The 23,602-nt window shown below is 38.1% G+C and overlaps 1 protein-coding gene across 1 annotated transcript in view; it reads right to left on the bottom strand.

Annotated features, from left to right (window-relative positions):
• Window positions 1-21,595, bottom strand: part of LOC111576171 (cytohesin-3) — a 46,232-nt gene extending 24,637 nt beyond the window's left edge. Inside the window, exon 1 of the mRNA XM_023281731.3 lies at window positions 21,254-21,595. Coding sequence (XP_023137499.1) covers window positions 21,254-21,272 — 19 coding nt within the window. The 5' untranslated portion in view covers window positions 21,273-21,595. The remainder of the gene's footprint in view (window positions 1-21,253) is intronic.
• Between the last annotated feature and the right edge of the window lie 2,007 nt (window positions 21,596-23,602).

Genomic DNA, 23,602 nt, shown 5'->3' with positions numbered 1-23,602 from the left:
TTCAAGGTTCATGCAGAAAAAAAAACAACAAAAAAACTTAATTAGTTTGATTAATCATTTTTTAGCAAAAGAGCTCAACAAATCTGTGATTCAGATCCAAAAAAACTCAAGTTTACTTATTTACAATCTGTAAATTGTCTTCTTGGAACATTTGGAGACAAAACCCAACTGAGGTTTCCTGCTCAACGTTTTCAACATTAGATTTGCATCTCTGCCTTCTTTGTCTTTATCTTTATAAGAAGTGACTCAGAAAAAATCAATGCAGTGTCCTCTAATGTAGATAAAGAAGCAGCTCAGAGGTCCTCAGATCGGCCCAAATATTCATCTATTAAAGGGTCTTTTTTTAGAGAAAATCCACCTTTAGGACTAACGCGCCTCCCGTTTGCTTCATGATTCTGACATTAATAATCGATTTCACACATGCACTTTGTTTTTCCTGGAAAACAAACTTCCATAGTGGAATTTCGCATGTAGCCAAACCGAGCTGTGGCACGTTTCACTTCACTCCCAGAAGAACGTCTTAAAATTTTTACTTTCTGCCATCAGTGTCTTCACTTTCCACTCCAGAGAAACAAAGATCATGAAAACAAAATTTATAGTGTATAAAGGTCCCAGCAGCTCTGTGAGCCTCGACAAAGCAAGCTGGGATTTGAGCTAAATATGAAGAAGATTTAAACATCCTGCACCTTCGGTTTGTTTGGTTTTAATGTGTTTATTGTAAAAACTGGACATTTTACAGTAGAATCAAACCATCTTTTCCATTTATTCTGCTGGGAAAATGGAGTGTAAAGGAGACGCTGCTTCTAAATTACTTTAAACTTAGTTTTGCATTTCTTTTACAGTCTCTTTAACATTTCTTTACAAAAAATTCCTATGAATTATTGAATCACGTACTCCACTACCGATATATCTGTAATAAATGGAGCTTCATGTATCATGTAAGGAGACAAATTGGCCTGTCACAGATATACTCTACCGTTCAAAAGTTTGGAGTCACTTAGAAATGTCCTCATTTTTGAAAGAAAAGCATTTTTTTCAATGAAGATAACATTAAATGATTTAGAAATCCAGTCCAGACAATGTTAATGGTAAATGTTAAAATGATAAATGGTAAATGACTGTTCTAGCTGGAAATGGCTGATTTTTAATGGAATATCTCCATAGGGGTACAGAGGAACATTTCCAGCAACCATCACTCCTGTGTTCTAATGCTACATTGTGTTAGCTAATGGTGTTGAAAGGCTAATTGATGATTAGAAAACCCTTGTGCAGTTATGTTAGCACATGGATAAAGGGGTGAGTTTTCATGGAAAACATGGAATCGTCTGGGTGACCCCAAACTTTTGAACGGTAGCGTAGATCAACTTTCACTCATTTACAGCAACTTTAACTAATTTTTGAGCAACTTAAACCAACATAGAGTAACTTTAACTAATAATATCAACTTTAACTAATGTAGAGCAACTTTAATTCATGTACACTACTGTTCAAAAGTTTGGGGTCTCTTAGAAATGTTCTTATTTCTGAAAGAAGAAGGAGCGTTTTCAATGAAGATAACATTAAATGAATGATAAATCCAGTCGAGACATTGTTAATGTGGTAAATGACTATTCTAGCTGGAAACGGCTGATTTTTAATGGAATATCTACATAGGGATACAGAGGCTAAATGCAGATTAGCAGCCTTAACTCCATTCTTTACAATTCTTTCTGCATTTTCTGCAGCACATGTAGCACAGAGCTTATCACAGCTGAGCAGACAGTGGTGCGGAGTCAAGTGGTGTCTTCACGATAAGTTGCTAACTAGAAATATTGCACTAACAAACATATAAGTATAAAAATTTCGACCTATATATCAAGTTTTTACTTCCTAAAAGTCAGTATCGGCCCCAAAGCTCCAGTTTCAATCTGACTCTAGTGATAAACTAATATGTGTCAGTATATAAATCTATTGTTGCAGGTTCATTTCTAACATCATGATGTGCTGTCGAATGCTAACATTAGCTAATTACCACTAAACACAACATGCAGGTGAAGTAGATGGGAATGATGTTCACATATCTGATCATAAAGGATGGATAAATTTAAAGTTTGACCTGTAGTTTCTGCTACGTCAACAGAATCACCATGAATGTCAAAGAGGTTGTTCCTGTTTCACTAACATCTGGAAAAATCCAAAACATCATCCTCTCATGTGTCTTCAGGAGGAACGTCTGAACTTTGTAAACACATTGGATGTGAAAACCACACGGCTGTCCTTGGATCTGTAAAGCTGTAGAAAATATCACATCTTATAAAACACAATGTGTTATTGTCGACGAAGGAGGAAAACTACTTCATCTTGGCCTTCACTGAAATATTACTGAGTGCTTTCTGAGTCTGCAGCTCTCACTTGTTGTCAGCTCTCATCTCGCAGGAGACATCAACAACATTCCCTTTATGAAAATTAGATTACAAAGGAAAATCAGAGGTTACATCAAACACAACACGGCCGTTTGATTCTTCAAAGCCTCAAAGACCCGATAACACGATCCCTTGAAGCGAGACAGTCTCTTCACTAGTCACAGTCACTTATTCATGAACAGGCAGTGCGTTTGCCAAATCTCACTCCGAGCCTTCCTCTTCCCTTTGGAATCAAAAAAGAGCTGCTGATTGGTTTATTTTTGGGCCATCAGATGTAAAGATTCTCAGACAAATTGGTTGTGTTGGTGTGATCCCTTGTTCTTCATCTTTTCCTAATTATGAGCGACTGTGAGCACAAACGGTTGTTCATTATCGTCACTAATCTCATGCGTCATTTCCTCTGCAAAAAAACGGATGATTCCTACTAAATGTCCACTGAAATTTCTAATAAATCATTGGACAGTTTACTGCAGAAAGACCTTTTCTTATCTCAGAAGACTTGTGTTTTTCTGACTGAAGCGAGAGCAAAGAAATATAAAAGGAAGGAGATGTTGACAGCCATCACCAGCTATGTTTCAGATCAACCCTGCTGCAGCTTTTCCTTTTCTTTTTGTTGCACACGATGCTCTTTATAATCTCACACCCTGTCTAGACAAGACCTTTCCTAATTGACCGAGGATTCAGCTGTTACACAACAACTCCTAAGTCAAGAATGAGGCAAAACTAAGCCCTGACGAATTTTCCATTCCTACCAACCTACACAGCTGATTACAGCACAGCCGGATCCCTAAAGAAGGCCATTTACAACACGCAGGAGCTTGAGTTTATTACAAAAAAACAAACTGAGGGGTTGCAAGATAATTACCAAACATGAAGAAAAGGCATCTTGGCTCAGCAGAATTTGCCTGAAGGTGACTTCGTGTTCAAAACGAACCTGCAGCAACCATTACAAACCCGAAAGGTTTCTAAACAAGCCTTTACCGCCTGTTTGCCGACCTCCTCCCTGAACCACCGCCTGTGTAATCAGTCATAGTTTAGCAAATGTAACCAGGAGCAACGGGCCTGAGAGCAATCCAGGATGCTGCTGCCGCTCTGGGAAATTCATATTCCAGCAAATCGAGCCAAACTGGTCAGTCCAAAATAACTGTCTCATGTTAAATTTTTCCACAAATCAGCTGAGTAATTCAGTTTTGAACAAAGCAGGATCACATCTCCAGCCTCTGGAATGATTTTTCATCAGCTTTTTTGATTCCCAAAGCAAAACAAACAAAAAAGATCTAAACTTAATTTATGAACTAGAATTACTACCTTGCAGCTGTATGCCTCCAAGAACCAGTAAACTAGCAGTTTAGATTCATGAACTGTGTTAATAATATACGTCTAATTCCTGCTACTTCTGATATGACACAAAGTTGTCAGGAAAGTGTTTTAAATGTGGAAGCTTCACGAACATCTTCAACCAGCAACCTGAAATTTCTTAAGAAAAAGAAGTGCAATTTCAACAATAGTATGACTCAGTTCATCATTTACACATTACAACTTGCAGATCACAGAGGGTCTATAAAGGAACAAAACATTTAGTCATGTGGAACTGAGCAATATAAGATTTTACTTTATGATCAAAACAACAAAAGTCAGACAAAAAAACAACAAAAACAAGACAAAATATTCCAAAAATGAGACACAAATTGACAAAAAACAGAAAAAATTTGACAGAAAAATGACACAAAACAAAACAAAGAAGAGACAAAGTAATTAGACAAAAACTTACAAAGTGACAAAAAAATGGACAAACGCCAAAAACGACACAAAAAATTACACAAATGACACAAACAAGACAAAAAATGACAAAAACCAGAAACTAAATGACAAAAATAAGACAAAAAACACAAATGAGACAAAAAGGAAACACAAAAACGAGAAACAAAACGACAAAAGCATGAGACAAATGACAAAGGTCAGAAAAAAACAACAAAAACACGACAAAATATTATAAAAATTAGACACAAAGCGACAAAAGAACAACAAGCAATCTAGTATTTTACTTTATGATCAAAACGACTTGTCAAGGTATAGAAATTATTTTAAATTTCTAGTTTTACAGATTTATAATTTGCAGTTCATGTCTTTGCTCTCATTTTTATGCTTTACAAAGTTGTCCTTCTAGCCGGATTGGACTCAGGTTTTGGCCCACAATCACCACTATTTCAAAACAGGCCCTGAAAACGGCCAGAAACGTGTATTTGCAGACGTCAGTGAAGCTGATTTTTGTCTTTTTTGATGTAAAATATAATCATTTTCTTCTTTAGGTCTCCAAATTCTCATCAGTTCGTCCAAGTTAGCGTCAGACGTATTAAAATCCCCTCCAGGGCTCTTTGGTAGATCACCACACTGGACGGACGTCAGGTCACAGTGACCAACGAAGTCCAAGAGAACGTTTGAAGAAATTCCCTAAAGGCGTTCTGAGGTATCATAAAAATGGGGCGTACAGACGGACAACATAACGCCTCCAGTCAGTGCCGTGGTCAGGCATAAAACCGACCGTGCACGAATGTAACGATCAAATAAACCATCAGTGACAACCTATTTACACGTGTACGAAGTAAAATACAATCAGACTAATTAGCAGCGCTGCACCGACCCCACACTGACCCCAAACTCACACTGACCTCAGGACACATGAACTGAGGATTCTCTTTAACTGCAGCTAGCTGAGCATATGCAGTTTACAGTCACTGCCTGGAACCACAGCTTCATTCACTGCAGCAGGGTAACTTCTTAAAACATGGTCGGTAAGGTGCAGTCGCAGCATAATGTGCACTTTAAATAGCTGTCATAAACCAAGCTACAGTGTGCAGGAGCTTTAAAAAGTGAATTTTGTTGATGCAAAAAGATGCACGTGGACCCAAAGATCCTCAATAAAAAGGCATAGCAAGTGTTCCTAAAGGGCTGTGGCTAATAGAATACAGGATCACAACACTGGACTTCCTCTTCAAATGCAATTAGCAAGTTTTCTACATCACAGATCAAGTTTCTTCTTCCATTAGTACTGGAAATCAAGTGCTTTACCACAATACTGGGCTCATGTATGGCAGAATCTCCTGTGAGTTTCAGAAACAGAGAGCTGCTGATGATGCCATGAGGGAAAAACAACAATTACTCATTATTGATTCAGTTTACATTTCAATTAAGTCCACATATGAGGAGATTATTGATAGAGAATTTGCATCTTGTGCCATCAGGCTGTACTGTGCAGCAACTACCAGTGTAAAAATGAATTCTCTAGATGCAAAATGGTGCATGTTGATCCACAACTCCTCAATAAAACTCAAAAAACGTCATAGCAACTAAAGGGGCATGACTAATATAACACAGGATCACAACACTGAACTTTAAATGCAATTAGCATGTTTCCTGTGTCATATGTTCATTTAAATATCAGTTACTCTCATCTAAACGAAAGCTAGCAAAGGGAAATGTCCACATAATACAGGATCACATCACTGTACTTCCTCTTCAAATGCAATTAGCAAGTTTTCTGCATCACAGATTGGGTAACATCTTCCTTTAATACTGGAAATCCAGTGTTTTACCACAATACTGGACTGATGTATGACAGAATCTCCTGGGAGTTTCAGGAACAGAGAGCTGCTGATGATGCCATGAGGGAAAAGTCCACATATGAGGAGATTATTGATGGAGAATTTGCATAAGGCTGCACAGAGCTACCAGTGTAAAAAGTGAATTTTGTAGATGCAAAATGATGCAGAATTCCTCATTAGAAAGTCCTCACTGATCCCATTTTAATCACATACATTGCAAGCTGCATTACAAACACAGAAAATCCTCCAGATCTCGAGTAAACCAGGACGTCCAGAAACTCTCTGTAGGCCTGCATGACTCAGACTACGTTGTTTATGTTGGGTTCGGGCCTAAAGTCTGCAGAAGAGCGCAGTGCAGGACAGTCAGAAAGACAAAGAGACGCTGCAGCTGCCAAGTAGGACTCTGGTTCCACTTCTGTTGTTCCAAGACAGCAGGAAGGAGAAGAGGCGGATGAGGAGGAGGGAAGAGTTCCTAACGTAGTTCAGACCTGAGCCAGGATTCCTTCATTAGAGAATATGTGGGCGCTTCAACCTTCGCTCTCTCCCAGGTTCTGGCTAAATGAGGTTTTCCAGATTGTGAGCTTCTGCACACAGGAGCCCTTTATTTAAGCTCTTATCTTAAATCTCAGCAGTCGAGCGCTGTTCAGACATAAACACTTGCGATTCTTGCATCATCTCCACCGAGGGGCAGACGCTTGTTTTCCACATGAAAGTCAGATAAAAATATTTGGGATGTTAGAAAAGCCCGTGTGGCCTCGACATTAACAGTAAAAATAAGTCAGCTGTCTCTTCTGTGCTTTTATCTGCTGCTAACTGAACTTGAAAAGTTGTGGAATTGTTTGGTTTGTTTGCTTGTAAAGTTTGTTCCTGTTATGTTCAAACCAGACGTGCTGTAATCTAAGCTTAACGCTGTCATCCAGTCACCTAAACATTATTCGTTTTTAACTATTCTTACATTCATGCAGACTTGATTTCTCATTCGGTTGATTAAAGAAACTTGCATGACATTAATCCTGAAAGCTGCATTCAAAAATGATGACATGAAAAGTTTTTATTGATGAATTACCATCAAAGTGCAGTGAACAGAAACATCTATAAATTGATACCGTTTCTCCTCGATGCACAGTTTTGAAAAGACTCAGCGGGTAGATGGTTCATAGCATCTTGGAGAACTTTCTATAGATATTCTGATGATTTTGACTGTCTCACAGTCTTTTCTTATCGTGTAAAACTACAGTGTTGAGATTGTTGCTGCACCAGAATGTTTTTTTATACACTGTCTGTCCGGAAAAAAAAAAAGCCTCACACTCTAGTATTTCATTGAACCGCCTTTAGCTCTGAGAACGACACACATTCACTGTAGCATCATTTCAATAAGCTTCTGCAAAGCCACAATATTTATTTCTGTCCAGAATTGTATTAATTTTCTACCAAGATCTTATATTGATGATGGGAGAGTCAGACAAAGTCTTCTCCAGAACATCCCAAAGATTCTCAGTGGGGCTGAGGTCTGGACTCTGTGGAGGACAATCCATCTCATGCTCCCTGATCCACTCATTCTCAATGTGACCCCATGAATCCTGGTATCATCATCTTGGAACATGTCCATGAACATCAGGGAAGAAAAACTCCACTGATGGAAAGACCTGGTCCTTCAGTATCTTCAGGTAGTCAGCTGACCTGTTCTACTGAGTTCTACTGTTGATTTCCTACCATCATCTAAGAGTTTGTTCTGACCACAGATGATGGTTCTCCACTATCCTTCAGGTTTTAATAATGTGTTGGAAGGTTCTTAACCTGATTTTAGTAATTTCAGAAATCTCCTTAGTTGTTTTCTTTGCTTGATGCAGGCCAATAATTTGACCCTTCTGAGAGATTAACATCCTTTCCATGACCACAGGATCTGTCTTCCAACATGGTTGTTTAAGAAATGAGAAGCTCCTCACTGCATCAGCTAGAGTTAAATAAGTTGTTGCAGCTGAAATGTATTCATCACTGCTGTAATTATACAATGGAAGGATCTTACCTATTTGATTAGTTAAATCCGGGTGAAGTCACATTTTTGGTTGCATGTGTGATATATATGAGACAAACCCAACAACTCCCTGTTGAGTCCATGAATCCTCTGCATCAATTATTATTATTTCCCCACAGTTTTGTTTAGTGACTCACACAGTATTAACCATTCTGGACGAGCAGCCGGCATCCGATCCATGAAAGGCTGCATATGTTTCATGCTCAGTGTCACTAAAATGTTAAGGTAACGCAGTCAAACTACAAAGAAGTCTCTCAAATTTGGTGGAAATTTAGTTTGTTTTTGAAAGAAGAATATTTTTTTTTGTTATGAGTGTAGTGAAGGTTAGTAACCCTTTATAAACTTGTTCCTACATGCTTTGTTGCCAGGTGGTGTTAGGGCGGTTAATACGCTTACTCAGTGTTTCATTAGAAAATGTAAGCATGAAATTCTTCATATAATCCCCTATACTTATAGCCTGCAGCTAGCAGGAGTCACACAGCAGGAAACTGATGTTAAAAAGAGATGAAAAGTCACAACGCTGCACTTCCTCTTCAAACTGAGTCACATAAAACTCTTCACAAGTTTGAATATCAGCTGTTCTCATCCAACTGACCGAGTTTCACCACAATACTGGGTTCATGTATGAAGCAAAACAACATCTTCTCATTATTGCTTCATTTTAATTCAAGTCCAGGAGATTATCGATGGAGAATTCACATCTTGCGCCGCTGGCTGCTTTGCATTATCAAGAGACGAGAATAGCAGCGTGTGCTGCTGACGATGACGGAAACCCGACGAGACAAAGGTCAGCGAAGGGATTAAACACGTGTGAAGGAAGCAGCGTAAATCACCGGCCGGCCGATGAAACCTCAGGGCTGCTGCATGACGGGTTATCAGTCACACCGATCATCATCTGACACCAATGCATCGTGAGTTATGTGTGACCGTGTGGACAACCGGAGAGTGTTTGCTGCTGCAGGAGGAAGAGGGTGAAACATCCCAGCAGAAACAGCCGGTCATCGGTACCATGACAAGGCCAGACTTTCATATTTCCCAGCAACAAGAGTCGAATTATCTAAACCAGGGGTGTCAACCTCATTTTAGTTCAGGGGCCACATTCAGCCCAAGTTGATCTCAAGTAACCAGTAAAATGACAGAATAACAACCTATAAATAAGCACAACTCCAAATATTCCCTTTGTTTTAGTGCAAAAAAGTACATTCTGAAAACGTTCACATTTAAGGAACTGTTGTTTTTTTTTTACAAAACATTATGAACAACCTGATATTTCTAAAGAAAATTCAAAGTTCAGTTTCAACAACATTATGCCTCATTTCATCATTTGCTCATTAAATCCTACAGATCACAGAGTGTCTACAAGTCTACATGTTTGACACCCTTGATCTAAAAAAAAAAAAAACACAAAAGACAACAACTTGAGGGAGCAGAAATGTGATAAATCACACGACAGACTGTGGCAGGAATAGAACACACAGGGAAAAGCGCCGCTTGTTGTTTTCCACTCTTCTTCTTCCTTTCAGGGCTGACTTTTTTCATGATTGAATCCTGTTTGTGTGTGTGTGTGTGTGTGTGTGTGTGTGTGTGTGTGTGTGTGTGTGTGTGTGTGTGTGTTCTCCGGTGGGGAAGTGACAGCGAGCGGCCCCAGCTCTGACCTATAATCCACTAACTGTCATCTATATCCCTCCCCACTTGATCTCCTCCATTTGTCTTGGCTGGGAGAGGCCTCGCTGCGTACGCTAATCCTCGGCGTCGGAATGCGTGCACACAATACTTTAAAGTCGTGCCGTGCACATTTGCGTACACACATGAGAAGCAGAGGTACACACAGCCGGGATGAGCCTCGCACCACTAACCTACTTTGAGAACTGCAGCATCCACTCCGCTCTCAGCCTCTCCGTGGATCTGCTGCACGTCTCCATCCCCCAAACATACACAAACCGACGTACTGTACAAACACAGCCGACACACACACACACACACACACACACACACACGCCTACAGGCTGCTCAGGAGTCACACGGTCATCCTGCTGTGCTCCTAGCAGAACGCCGCTGCCACTCGAAATAGCACCGAGCCGTTGACGGGGAAGCAAAGACTCCGACAACCTTCAGAGGAATGAATTTTGCATGATGCAGCAGCAGGAAAAAGGAGGGAAAAAAGGAGCCGGAGGTAGGAGGCGGAAACATGCACATTTTGCAGAAAAAACTGGCAAAAACCGAGGATGTGTTGTAGCAGTTTACTGACACGTTGACCCTCAGAGTGAGTCACAGCGTCACAGATCTGTTAGAGTCCTGCAAGAGGATGGAGGTTCAACAGACGCTCTACACAAGAGGTGTCAGGTTCCACATTCAGCCCAGTTTGAGCTCCAGTGGAACAGACCAGTAAAATCACAGCATAGTAACCTATACATAACCACAACTACAGATTTTTCCCTTTGTTTTAGTGCAAAAATGTTCACATTTAAGAAACTATCTTCTTACAAAACATTCTGAATAGCCTGAAATTTGTTAATAAAAATAAGTTCAATTTCAGCAACATTGTGCCTCAGTTTATCATTTACACATTAAAACCTACAGATCACAGAGTGTCTACAAAGGAACAAAAAATTTAGTCTGAAACTGAATGGTGTAGTGTTTTACTTTATGATCACAACGACAAGTCAGACAAAAAAAAGACAGAAAAACAACATAAACAACACAAAATATTAGAAAAATTAGACACAAAATGACAAAAACAAGAAACAAAAGGACAAAAAATTAGACAAACGACACAAAACAAAACAAAAACAGACAAAAAATTAGACAAAAAGTTACAAACAACAAAGAAAATTGACAAACTACACAAATGAGACAAAAACAACACGAAATGATGCTCAAAGCAACAAATAAAGCAAAACACAAAATGACAAAAAATAAGACAAAAAACACAAGCGAGACAAAAAGGAAACAACACAACAAAAACATGACACAAGTGACAAAAGTCAGACCAAAAAAAGGCAAAAAACAAGACAAAATATTACAAAAACGAGACACAAAATGACAAAAATGAGACAAACGACAAAACAAAAAAGACAAAAAATTAGACAAAAAAAGTTAGTCATTTTGTCAATACTCCAAAAAAATAGAGTAATGACAAAAATGAGACAAAAAAATGACAACAGCCTGAAACAAACCAACAAAAAATAGACAAAAGACAAAAAACAACAAAAACAAGACAAAATATTACAAAAATGAGACAAAAAATGACAAAAGCGAGAAACAAAGCGACTAAAAATTAGACATACAATGACAGAAGCGAGACAAAAAGGAAACACAAAACAACAAAAATTAAAGAAGCAACAAATGTCACACAAAAAAGGACAAAAAAACAACAAAAAATATTACAAAAATGAGAAACAAAATTACAAGAAAACAATGAGCAATCTAGTATTTTACTTTATGATCAAAACAACTTGTCACGATTCAGAAATTATTTTAAATTTATAGTTTTACTAATTTACAATTTGCATTTAATGTCTTCTCTGGAATTTTTGCACTTTACAAAGTCGTCCTGTGGAGGGCTGGTTTTGGCCCGCGGGCCGCATGTTTGCCACCCCTGATCTACACAAACACACAAAGTAGAGCGTACAACAGCTCAGCACAAACGTGAGCTGAATGTTGATCGTTTGCTTTAAGGAGGAAGAATCATGCTGACCCCAAACTTACACCTTATTAGTGCAACCATAAAACACATTATTATTATTATTATTTCTACTCCACAGATGCAACGTATGTAATCAGCAGTAATTAAAACCAGTGTGTTGCTTGTTGTCAGCAAAAAAAAAAATGTAGAAAATGCTGCAACAAAAAAGTGCTATGAAGCTGATCCACCAAAAACTGGCACAAGCATATTCATACTAAAACTGACCCATTTTTGGAAAAGCGGACAGAAAAACTGACAGCAATTAGCCAAAATGCACCATTAAAATGAATTAAATCGGCAACAATCAAGATGAAGCAGTATGGATGTAGTACAGCTGCAATTTTGGCTAATTTGATCAATTATTCTGCAGAAAAATATGAAAAACCCACACCACAGTAGGCAGACATTGGACAAACTTCTTGCTCAGTTAAATAAAGAGTCAAAAATCCAAACATATTTCATTTACTGTGATGTAAAATTCTAACATTTAAGAAGCTGTAAACTGTATTTTTTCCTCTAAATTTGACTTAAATGATTTTTCAGTCGCAAACCAAACTATAAAATCCGCATTTCTTTCGGCCGGTTCGGATGTTGAGCTACTCACTGCAGCTTTAGCTTAGAAGCGATTTTAGTTTTAACCCTCATGTCGTCCTGCGGGTCAAAACTGACCTGTTTTAAAGTTTGAAAATGTGGAGAAAAATATATATTTTCACAGTGAAACTTCTGATGTCCACATTTTCAACATTTCTGGGAAATCTTTGAACATTTTTAGTGGAAAAAAAGAAATGTTAAAAATGTTTCTTAAGAACATTCACATAAAAATCAACCAAAATCCAGCAAAATTCACTGGATTTTGGTTGATTTTTATGTGAATGTTCTTAAAGAAAATATTAGAAGTTTTACTGATATATATGGAATCACTTTACATATTTTTAGGATTTTTTTTGAAAGATTTTTACTCATTTTTTGGAAAATATTTACAAGAATTTTCTTGTCAAAGTTGGAGGATTTTTTTTTTATATAAAACTTTTAAGGGAAACTTTTAAGGAATTATTGGAATTTTCTTCCTGAAGTTTTTGCAAATTTTCTGAAATTTTTTTTCTGAAAATTTTCAGGAATTTTTTTGCTGATTTTTTGGATTTTTTTTAGACAAGGAAACAATATTTTGTGGTGCCTGTAAATGAGGACAACAGGAGGGTAAAGACTCTAGATGTTAAAAACAGCTGAACTAGTAGAAAACAGAGCGGGTGAGTCAAAAGAAGAGTGAAACGAATCGTCTTGGGAGTCCAGAAACTGAACCTGAGGCTGATAATCATGTGTGTGGATGTTTTTAGACAGAAATGTGCAGAATCCGTCCCTGAAATCACAGCAGAGTGAGGGGGGATACACCTTTTTCCTGCGTCTTCAGCAGGTCAAACAGTCTTGCATAATTGTTCCAACCCTGCCTCTTCCTGTCCGCCCTCCTCTTCCCGAACCTCCTGCACGTTTTCATGGAAGCCTGAACTCCCACACCGAGCAGAGCAGGACGTTCTCTTCACCCCAGCATGACTCCAGCCTCCCGGGACCTCCGGCGGCGCTCTGATTTCTCCTCCAAAGGGCAGAAAAACAGCTGGGTTTGCCTCACATCTCCCCTCTACGAGCCCCTAATGCTGCAGACCTGAACCTGGAGCTTCACCCAGCCGAGGATGAGGAGGAAACCGGATACTTCCTTGAAAAGCTCTTTAGCTGCTCCTCTCCTCCTCCGCTCCAGACGAAATTAAGTCTCGCCATCAGCGTCACGGCCTCTTATGAAAGCACTTGAGGCCTGGTTTTAAGGCCGAGTGGAGGTCCGAGAGGGTTTCCACACATGTTCATGTGAAGCTCAGCTCCTACTGACGCTGAGAAGTGGATTTCCATATGGGTCAGTCTGACTTAAAGACTGAAACCGCTGACGGGATGTCGGGAGTAAATCTGATATTCAGGAAGGTTAGAAATGAACAAGGGCCCTCTGTGTTCGCTGAGCTCCTGGTCAGAGATGAAACACTTCAGGCTGGACGGTAAAGTGGAGCTAATGCAGCAGCCAGGAGTCAAAACAGAGCAAAAGAGTTACAGCTGGAAGTTAAATATGAAGATCGACACCTCAGTCAGAGTCTAAATATGAAGCCAAACACTTTGAGAAGTTTAACATCCGCCTTCATAGAACGGAAAATAAAATCTGAACGTCGTTCATTAAGTAGAAATAGAATTCTAGAGCCATCTCTAGAATTCCTGGCAAGCAAACAGACAGTCATGGACATAATATGCTTTCAACTGAGGTTAATTTCATAAAGTCAGGGGTTAAATATTGAACGTTTGTGTCAGAAAATACTGAAAAATGTCTTTTGCAAATCTCTAAAACCAAAGGTGACGTCTTCAATCTGCGACATCCACAAAATATTCACTTTTTAATCAAATAAAGCAGATGAAAAGCAGAAAATCTTCACATTTGATGAAGTGGAAACAGAAAATGTTTGATATTTGTGTTAAATAAACACCATTGATTGAAATTTTCTGTCAACAAGCCTCCTGGATTCAACCTTAGGATGAAATGAATCTTTAAAATTATCTATATATATATCTAAATATCTAAAATATTTTTTCCTGATTTAATGACAGTAAAAAATTGTGGAATCTTATTAAAATAAAACTCACAACGTTTTGTTTTTTATTTTGTTTTATTATTTGTTTTCTATACTGATTATTTAGTGAAATTGTAGACTATATTAAAAGTAAAATTAACAATTTTTTTCCTTTTTTTCCCTCCAAATTTTACTTCAATGATTTTTCAGTCGCCAACCAAACCGTAACATCCACATTTCTTTGTTTGATTGTTCAGCTGATCGTTGCAGCTTTACCCCTTTATGATATTTCTTTATATCCAGGAGGAAAAGCTCATAACAGAAGAACTAGAAGGTCAAATGCATTAATGAAACTTCTGAAAATGAGCTTTTTTAGCATGTGGCAGCTTAAACTGGTCTTCTGCAGCCTGGAGGTTTCAACAAACACAAACAATGAGACTAGTTCTGCATATTTTAACCTGCAGCTTATTGAATATTCAGAGAAATACACTGAAACCTTCTGGAGCCACATGTTCTGTGCAGAACTGTAAACTCTGCAGAGCCTCGGGCCTCTTCTGCTCCCTGACATCCTGCTGGAGCTCCTCAGGCTGGAAGTCAACACCCAGCTCTGTATCTACCTGCCGTACAGGTGAGCCTCTCTAGAATATGCAGAAGGAAGAAGGAGCCACTAAGAGATGATTTAACCCTCGTATCGTCCTGCAGGTCAAAATTGACCCGGTTTAAAGTTTGAAAATGTGGGAAAAAAATATATTTTCACAGTGAAACTTCTGATGTCCACATTTTCAACATTTTTGTGAAATCTTTGAATATTTTTTGTGGAAAAAAGAAATGTTAAAAATGTTTCTTTAGAACATTCACAAAAAAAAAAATCAACCAAAATCCAGTGAATTTCACTGGATTTTGGTAGATTTTTATGTTAATGTTCTTAAAGAAAATATTTGAAGTTTTATTGATACATATGTGATTACTTTAGATATTTTTAGGATTTTTTGGAAGATTTTTACTAAAACTTTTAAGGGAAACTTTTAAGGAATTTTTGGAATTTTCGTCCTGAAGGTTTTGCAAATTTTCAGAAATTTGGGGAATTTTTTTTCTGAATTTCTGGATGTTTTTCAGACAAGGAAACAATATTTTCTGGTGCCCGTAAATGAAGACAACAGGAGGGTTAAGGTCTGTGGGCTGCAGGGACGAGACAGCAGCTAGAGATTCAGACCAGACCAGACGCTGAAACACCTTCACACAGAGAGCTGCCAAGTTTAGACGACTGCTGGTCAGAGCGAGTAAACAGAATCTAGAATAAACGCTCTTATTCATCCCATGTGGGCTTCACTCGTACACATCCAGACCACTGGGAACCAACAGTAAAGCAGAGATGGAGCTGCAGTCTGTCGAAATCAATGTAAATTAATACAGATTTTCTATGATTTTAGCAGACATTATCTGTTATTTAAACAATATTTATTGTTAATATTGTGTCAATGAATATTTATTCCAAACATGTGCAAATATTTATATAGTTAGCATCCATAAAAAATATCTAAATCTCTGATATTTATACTTTATTACATATTTTTTGTGATTTGACAACAGTAAGAAATAGTGGAATTTTAAAATTATATTAAAAGTAAAATTAACAACTTTTTTTTCAGTAGTTTTAAGATCAATTTTTTTTTAATAGTTATCACCTCGCATTTACAAAAATGCAGATTTTTCATGTGGAGACTTTTTTTTACAGTTTTGCCCTATTTTTTTATTTTTTATTTTTTTTACAGTTAACCTGTCAATTAATACTGTTTTTCTAGGATTTTAGTCGATATTATCTGTAACTTAACACAGAATTCTTCTTATAAACATATGCAAATATAAGCAAATATCTATATATCTGTAAATATCTGTTATATTAAATAATTTTTTGCTGATTTAAAGACAGCAAAAAACACAAAAAAACGTGTGAAGCTCCAGTGTGTCTGCTCTGCCAGACAGATTTCCCTGCAGCGAAGCTTTGTGGCCTCTTGTTGACCCATTGTCCATTCAGAGCTCATTGTGGTCGGAGGCATTGTGCTGCTGAATACCATTCATGTCAGCTGGATTACTATAGATGCATTCTCTCCGAGCCTCGTACAGTACAACCGACTGTCCCTACATTCCTCAGTGAGACGGCAGGAAAGCAGAAAAAAAGCACAACACAAGCTGTAAATCAAATAAATAACTCCATATGATACTATAACCGAGTGTCTTTTTCAGCGTCTGCAGCTCTGTGGGGGAAGATGAGGCTTTCAGCTGAACGCTAGAATGGAAAGAAGCAAAAATCCTCACAATGACAATGACTAAAACTGATGTTCAGCTGATGTGAAACCACGTTATTCTCCTTAGTTGAGCTGATGAACAGAAAGTACAGCCAGGGGTGGTGGGAATGCCATTAGTTTAGCAGGAAATTTAAATTGTGGTTTGATTTGCTGGTTTGTTTGCAGATGAAAAATGAGGGTTTGGTTCATGCGTGTGCAAAAATCCAAAGTTTCCACTCAAAACAAAACATGCTAACGCTACGGTGGCGCTAAAAGAAAGGTCAGGGCGTCAACAAAGTCATTAGAAAACAGTCTTCAAGGACTGAATCTGATAGTTGAGCCACAAGCATGACTAAAAACCTGGAAGATATGATTGACTGACTGACTGATTGAATTTTTTTCCTGTCCAATCCTCATGGGTTTACGAGACACCAGTATACCAGCATTGCAGCAAAACAGGGGGTCCTCGGTTTATGACGTCCCAACCTTCGGCGTTTCTTCGTTACGTCAGAACTGGATTCATGGAACTATTTGGTGAGTGGAACGGACGAATACGTCGTCACGCTGCGGTATAAGACAGCTGTGTTTACATTTACCAGTTGTACACCACCTTGGATTGTGCTACGTTCACTAACTTTTTGCCCTTCATTATGGCTACCAAGCGTAAGTCCAACTCTTCTGATGACAGTGCTTCAAAGAAAAGGAAAGCCGTCTCCATGGAACTGAAATTAGATATAATAAAACCCTCAAGTTGTAAAAACAGTGCAACATATTCTGTTATCTTCTTGTAAAATGACTCATACATGCATGAAAGTCACTGGTATTCATGAGTTTTCTGAAGAACTGATCGATATCGTGATGCATGCAACGGCTTTGTTTACATTTTCGCCGGGGTTACTTACAGCAAAAATCGACTTACGTCCGAGTTCCGTTCCTATGGATCGATCTAAGTCGAGGACCCCCTGTACATCCAGAACACACATTATTCTGCTGCTCAGTACTCCAACAAATTATATTTCCTTCTATCCCCGGCCTGGCAAACAAACTGCCATGAGAAAGATCCCCTTCTAAACCCATCCTTTTTTACTGACTAATTTGTCGATAAAAAAGTGCTCCAACTATTGTCTCTCTGTTTGTGATCATAAAATGCTTTCCATCCTCATGTCTTCCTGTTCTCTTCCCTCCGCTGCCTCTCTATCCTCCACCTCTTCAGCTTCAGATGCGACGGTCCAACACTACACCTCGTCAACCGGCCTCCCACCTGCTGCCACCTCGGCGGATTCAGGCCTGACTGCTCATCCTCCACGTTTTTTGGGTTTTTTTGTGCAACGGACTGTGCTGTGGGCCCTTATGTGGGTGTCTGTGTAGGTGCTTGAATATAAACTAGCAAACCGTGCACGTTGTTCCCAACACGAAGCTCACAAAGAAGCAGAGGAGCGTTACTTTACTGCAGCATTTATACCAGAAAACATGACAGACTGTGGTGTAAATTACTTATTATTCTAGGTCAGGGGTGTCAAACTCATCTTAGATCAGGGTCCATTTTTTGTACAATTTGACAAAACATACAGAAAATACAGAATACTTCTCCCCTCAACTCAAATGTAATCTCTGTGGTGCAATATAGAGTTTATGAAAAAGTTAGAACGGATCTTGCATTACTGTTGGCCGACCACATTTTTTTACGCAACTCTGACCAAAGCTCTGCATCAACCGTTATTTTCAAGTCAGACTCCCGTCTCTCCCTAGATTTATGTGACCTCCATCAACAGAACGTACACTTTAGAGATGAACCCAGGTACGTTTTTCTATACCACTGAGCACAAGTAAAGTCATTTCAGGTCCCAAAGTTGAAGATAACAAAAAAAAAGCCTTTGCTGGACAAATCGTAATGTCGCCCTATTTGATCTCAAATGATCCGCACCAGTAAAATGAGAACAAAGTAACCTAGAAATAACTCTAGAAATCACAGCACTATAGAATCTGGCCATTTAACATAGATGTACCCACAAACAAAATGACAGGTGTGTGTTATCCATGTGTACGTTATGTACAGATACTGAATCGTGTGACCTAAATATGTAGCGAGCGGCGGGAATTGATGGGACTCAGAAACACCCCCACAATTTAATCAGTTGTTCCTTGTATCATTTCCAACGGATAAGTGCAAGTAAATCCGCAACGGTGGATTTGTAGTAGGATCACAATCATGTGATCGTCAGCAGGCAGCTGACGTAGTGTTCATTTGTTGTCATAGTTACAGTGATGCTATCTCGCAATGATGCAGAAATCTTTAGCAAATCCATGGATCCAGACTATAAGCTGCATCACTGCCAAAATCTAATCACTTGATCCTTGTGTCATTTCTGACCTTCTCTGAAAATTTCATCCAAATCCGTTGGTCAGTTTTTGAATAATGCTGCTAACAGACAGACAGACGGACAAACATACACCAATCATCACATAACTCCATCGTTCCTTGGTGGAGTAACAATATTGTGCCTCAGTTTATCATTTACACATTACAACTTACAGATCACAGTTTAACTACAAAAGTCACAAAAAGCCAGTAATTTAACAGTCTAGTATTTTACTTTATGATCAACACAACTTGTCATGGTCTCAAAATTATTTTCAGTCTAAGTTTATGGTTTTATCAATGTACAATTTGCAGTTGATGTCTTCTCTGTAATTTTTACACCTGGCACCCTGTTCTTAGTCATGACCCATCCATCCATCCATCCATCCATCCATCCATCCATCCATCTTAGCTGCCTTAAGCGGGAAATAGACGTGTGATTTGTGTGAATATCAGCTTGCAGAGTGTGAGTTTATTCGCTCCTGGCTGCTGTCAGCCATCTCCGCTTGGCATCACAGCACCGTATGTCTGTCTGCGGCCGCTGGAGGCCCGGCTGGCCGAGTGTAGAACAACGACAGCTTTATGCCTGCAGTGCTCCAGCAATTAGTCACATCCTGCAGCTCTGCAAGCAGCGAACACGTGGGAGGTGAGACAACAGGATCCCAACCCAAATACTGAAGCATCGGTGCCGATATTTGATGTTTAAAAGAGTAAAAGAATCACAGAATTTTCACCAAGGACACTGAGGTTCATGTTGCATGTCAGAAATCATAGTTTCACTCGATGTTTGGTTAAGTTTAGCTACTTGGTGAAGGTCAGAACAACATCACGGTTTGGATTAAAATACACCATTCAGGCAAACTTCTGTGACGACACCAGCAGAGAACATTACTCCATCGGACTGCTGTAAGTGTTGAAAAATGAAAAACTAAACGGTACCCTTCACATTTCAACACACTGGCGGCTGTTTCGTGTCTTTTTCGACCCCTGCAGGGTAAATCTGGACAACCTATGACCAGGTTCTGGCTCCTGATGGGTGACACAACATCATGAGTCAGAGGGTGGTAGGTGTTGGATGAACTGTTGCACCAGAACCTCAATCAAACCACTAAGATGCAGAACGACTACAGAAGTTGCCTTTAACCCTTGTATGGTCTTAACATCCTCAACACTCCCCTTGTCCTAAGGGTCAAAAATGACCCACTGAGCCTCTAAAATAAAGCAGCTTCATTGAATTTTCAACCCAAAACTACTTTACATGAAGAACCAACCTGTCCTTTGTGAATGTCTGGGTTTTTTGCTCTTCAGAGGACAGAAAGACTGCATTTAATCAATGGACACCACTCATTTTTATCACATCACACATGTTATAATTATTTTCTTTACTAACGTAGAGGTTTATCATCATTTTTGAGCCTAAATGCCTGTTTGGAGACGCAACTTCTCCAGGATATTTACAAAGATCTGGGTTTGTACTGTAAGTCAACACATTTCTACTGTTAAGCCACAGTTCTGTCCTCACATTCAAAGCTCCTAAACCCTCCAGACTCCGGCTGGATGGATGGAGTCTGCAGCAACACATCCTTAAAACAAGCTCAGCTTTTGTCATGAGTCAATAAATGGATCCGGGTCTCGTGGCTTGGCTCGCTGGACCGTGACAGGACCTGTTGGGCCACAGCGACACCAGACCTCCCACAGCTGACAAAGACTCAGATTAACCAGCTCTAAATGACAGCGATGCTCTGATCCACAGCAGCCCGGCGACCTGCTGGGTTTACAACCAGCTCTAAATATCACAACACAGCATCAGTGAGAGGCAACTTCAGCACAACAGTCCTACAGTGTATCTATTACATGCATGGATGCAGGATTTTAAAAAAAACAACAAAACATTATTCTGATGACATTAATGTTGTGTAATTTAACCTCAAAATCTCACGTTAGTCGAGGAAACCCAATAAAATCTCCTCTATCTGTTTCAGACTGTTATTAAAAACCCCTTTGATTGCAGAGGAAACCCTAATTCTTCTAATTAGTTTGTTTTGTGAACATAATTCCATTAGAAGTTGTCTGAACTCAAAAGGATTCATGCAAACTGCTCATTTTTTCTGTCATTGTTGAGGTAAACATTATTACCAGAAAACACTGTTGCAGGTGAGTGCTGCTGCTCAGACACTGAGGGTAAAATCTGATAATTAATATTATTATTATGATAATGATTATTATTTAGAGCAGACACAGAGGCACATGTCTCCTCCTGACTGGGCTGCACAGTGAATGAATCCTACCTTGGTTGTCCTCGTCCATGGCTGCAGCCAATAAAATCAAGAGCTCCCCCAAAAAATCGCTCACAGAAACTTCCCTCGTCGCACAAACGTCTGATTCACGGGAAAATGTGCGTCCTAATTTCCAGGACGCATTTGGTGCACAGGTTGTCTCAGCGGCAGCGTCTTCTCTCGGGGAATATCGTGGCCATTTACGGCCCAGCTGGAGCGGATCGGCGGCTCCGGCCCCCGTCAGTCCGTCGGTGTGCGTCTACCGGAGCGGCGGCGGCGGCTCGTCTTTAGCCCACAGCGGCCGTGCGCGTCGCCGTTATCCCTCCAAATACGCCTTCACTCCACCGGAGCCAGGAGACCGCTCACACTGCGGAGTCAAGTTGCACGACGCGCAGCAGGAAGGACGGGAATCCTGGATTCAAAATAAAAGCATCTGGCCCGCGAAACAGCGAACTGTCTTTTATTTTGAAGACCCAACAGGAATTTGGTTGTGTGATTTTACCCACCGACCTGGAGGCGTTTTTATCCACCCATCACTGATCAACCCTCACGTGTCTCCAATATACCGATAATGTTTGTATTGATTATTGGACTGACTTAAATCCTGCTGTCACATTCAGCTAATTAACTCTAATTAACTCATCACTGCCGGGTGTTTCCAGATAGACTCTTTTATATGGAAAAATATCATTCTGTTGTCATTTACTGGTCTGAGAAAATAAAAGAAGTGGTTTTGAAATATCTTGATGCTTGATAGTCGAAAAATAGTCCCGTGTTTTATTAAATATGAATATAGATATAAACTTTGTTTATGTGACCATGGGAGTCTGTATTTTGAACTTATGGTAAATATTATTCTATCTTCTTTTATCATTTTGCTGGTTTAAGGAAATAATAAAGAAGTGGTTTTGAAACATGTCAGTGTTTGACAATAGAAAAATGACCCTCTGTATTTAATTAAATGTGAATATGAATAAAAACTTTGTTTATGTGACCATGGGAGTCTGTATTTTAAATTTATGGTCAATATAATTCTCATTCTTTTATCATTTTACCGGTTTAAGGAGATTTTAAAAAGACGTGGTTTTAAATTATGTTGATGTTTGACAGCAGAAAAATTGTGTTAAATATGAATATACATAAAAATTTTGTTAATGTGAAGATGAGTCTTTTTTCAAATTTACGATAAATATATAAAATCATGAGAATAAATATATTCTCATTATTTTTTATGATTTTATGGGGAAAAAATAAAAAAATAAATCCAGCATCAGCATATCAGCATATGCTGATGCTTGACAGTTTAAAATAATAATTTAAAAAATAATATACATAAAAACTTTGTTTATCTGAACATCGGGCTCTTTTAATAGATAAATTTATGATTATGATTACATTTCTGATAAAATATTCTCAATATTTTATCATTTTACTGGGAAGGAAATACAAAAAAGTGGTTTTTGAATTTTTTTTACATTTGACAGTTTAAAATAATCTTTTGTATTTAAAAAATATTAATACGTATAAAACTTTTGTTAGCATGAAAATGAGAGTCTCTTTTTTAAATTTATAATTGTTGTTTTTTTAATTATAGTAAATATTCTCATTCTCTTATCATGTTACTGGTCTAAGGAAATAATAAAAAGACATAAACATACAAACTTTGTTTATGTGGACATGAGTCTCTTTTTTAAAATTTATGCTAAAAAAATTCTTATTTTATGATTTTAATGGGAAGGAAATAAAAAGAAATGATTTTAAATTTGTTAATATTTGACAGTTTAAAATTATTCTGTGTTTTTAAAAATATTAATATTTTAAAATTTATGGTAAATGTAATTTTCATTCTCATATCATTTTACTGATTTATTACATTTCTTAAATGTGGTTTCGAAATATATTTATGTTTGACAGTAGAAAAATAATCCCTAGTTTTTTATTATTAATATACACATGAACTTGTTGAGTTGTTTTTTTAAGTTCATGATAAAATATTCTCATTATTTTCATCATTTTACTGGGAAGGACATACAAAGAAATGGTTTTGAAATGTGTTCATATCTGACAGTTTAAAATAATCCTTTCTGTGTTTTTAAATATGAATATATATATATATATATATATATGAGTACAAATGTCGTTTTTGTTGATTATGACAGTTTTTTTTTAATTCATGATAAATATTTTCATTTTCATTATGTTACTGGTTTAACAATGTAAAAAATGGTTTTAAAAATATGTTTATGTGTTTGTTTTATATATAAATTTTGTTTCTGGCACCATTAGAGTCACACTGAGGGTTATGAACAGAACATAGAACAAAAGAACAAAAACAGTTCAGATTTTGGACCCTTTTGGACG

The sequence above is a fragment of the Amphiprion ocellaris genome, chromosome 19, assembly GCF_022539595.1.
Source record: "Amphiprion ocellaris isolate individual 3 ecotype Okinawa chromosome 19, ASM2253959v1, whole genome shotgun sequence".
Lineage (NCBI taxonomy): Eukaryota > Metazoa > Chordata > Actinopteri > Pomacentridae > Amphiprion > Amphiprion ocellaris.
This window is presented reverse-complemented; position numbering and strand designations above follow the sequence as displayed.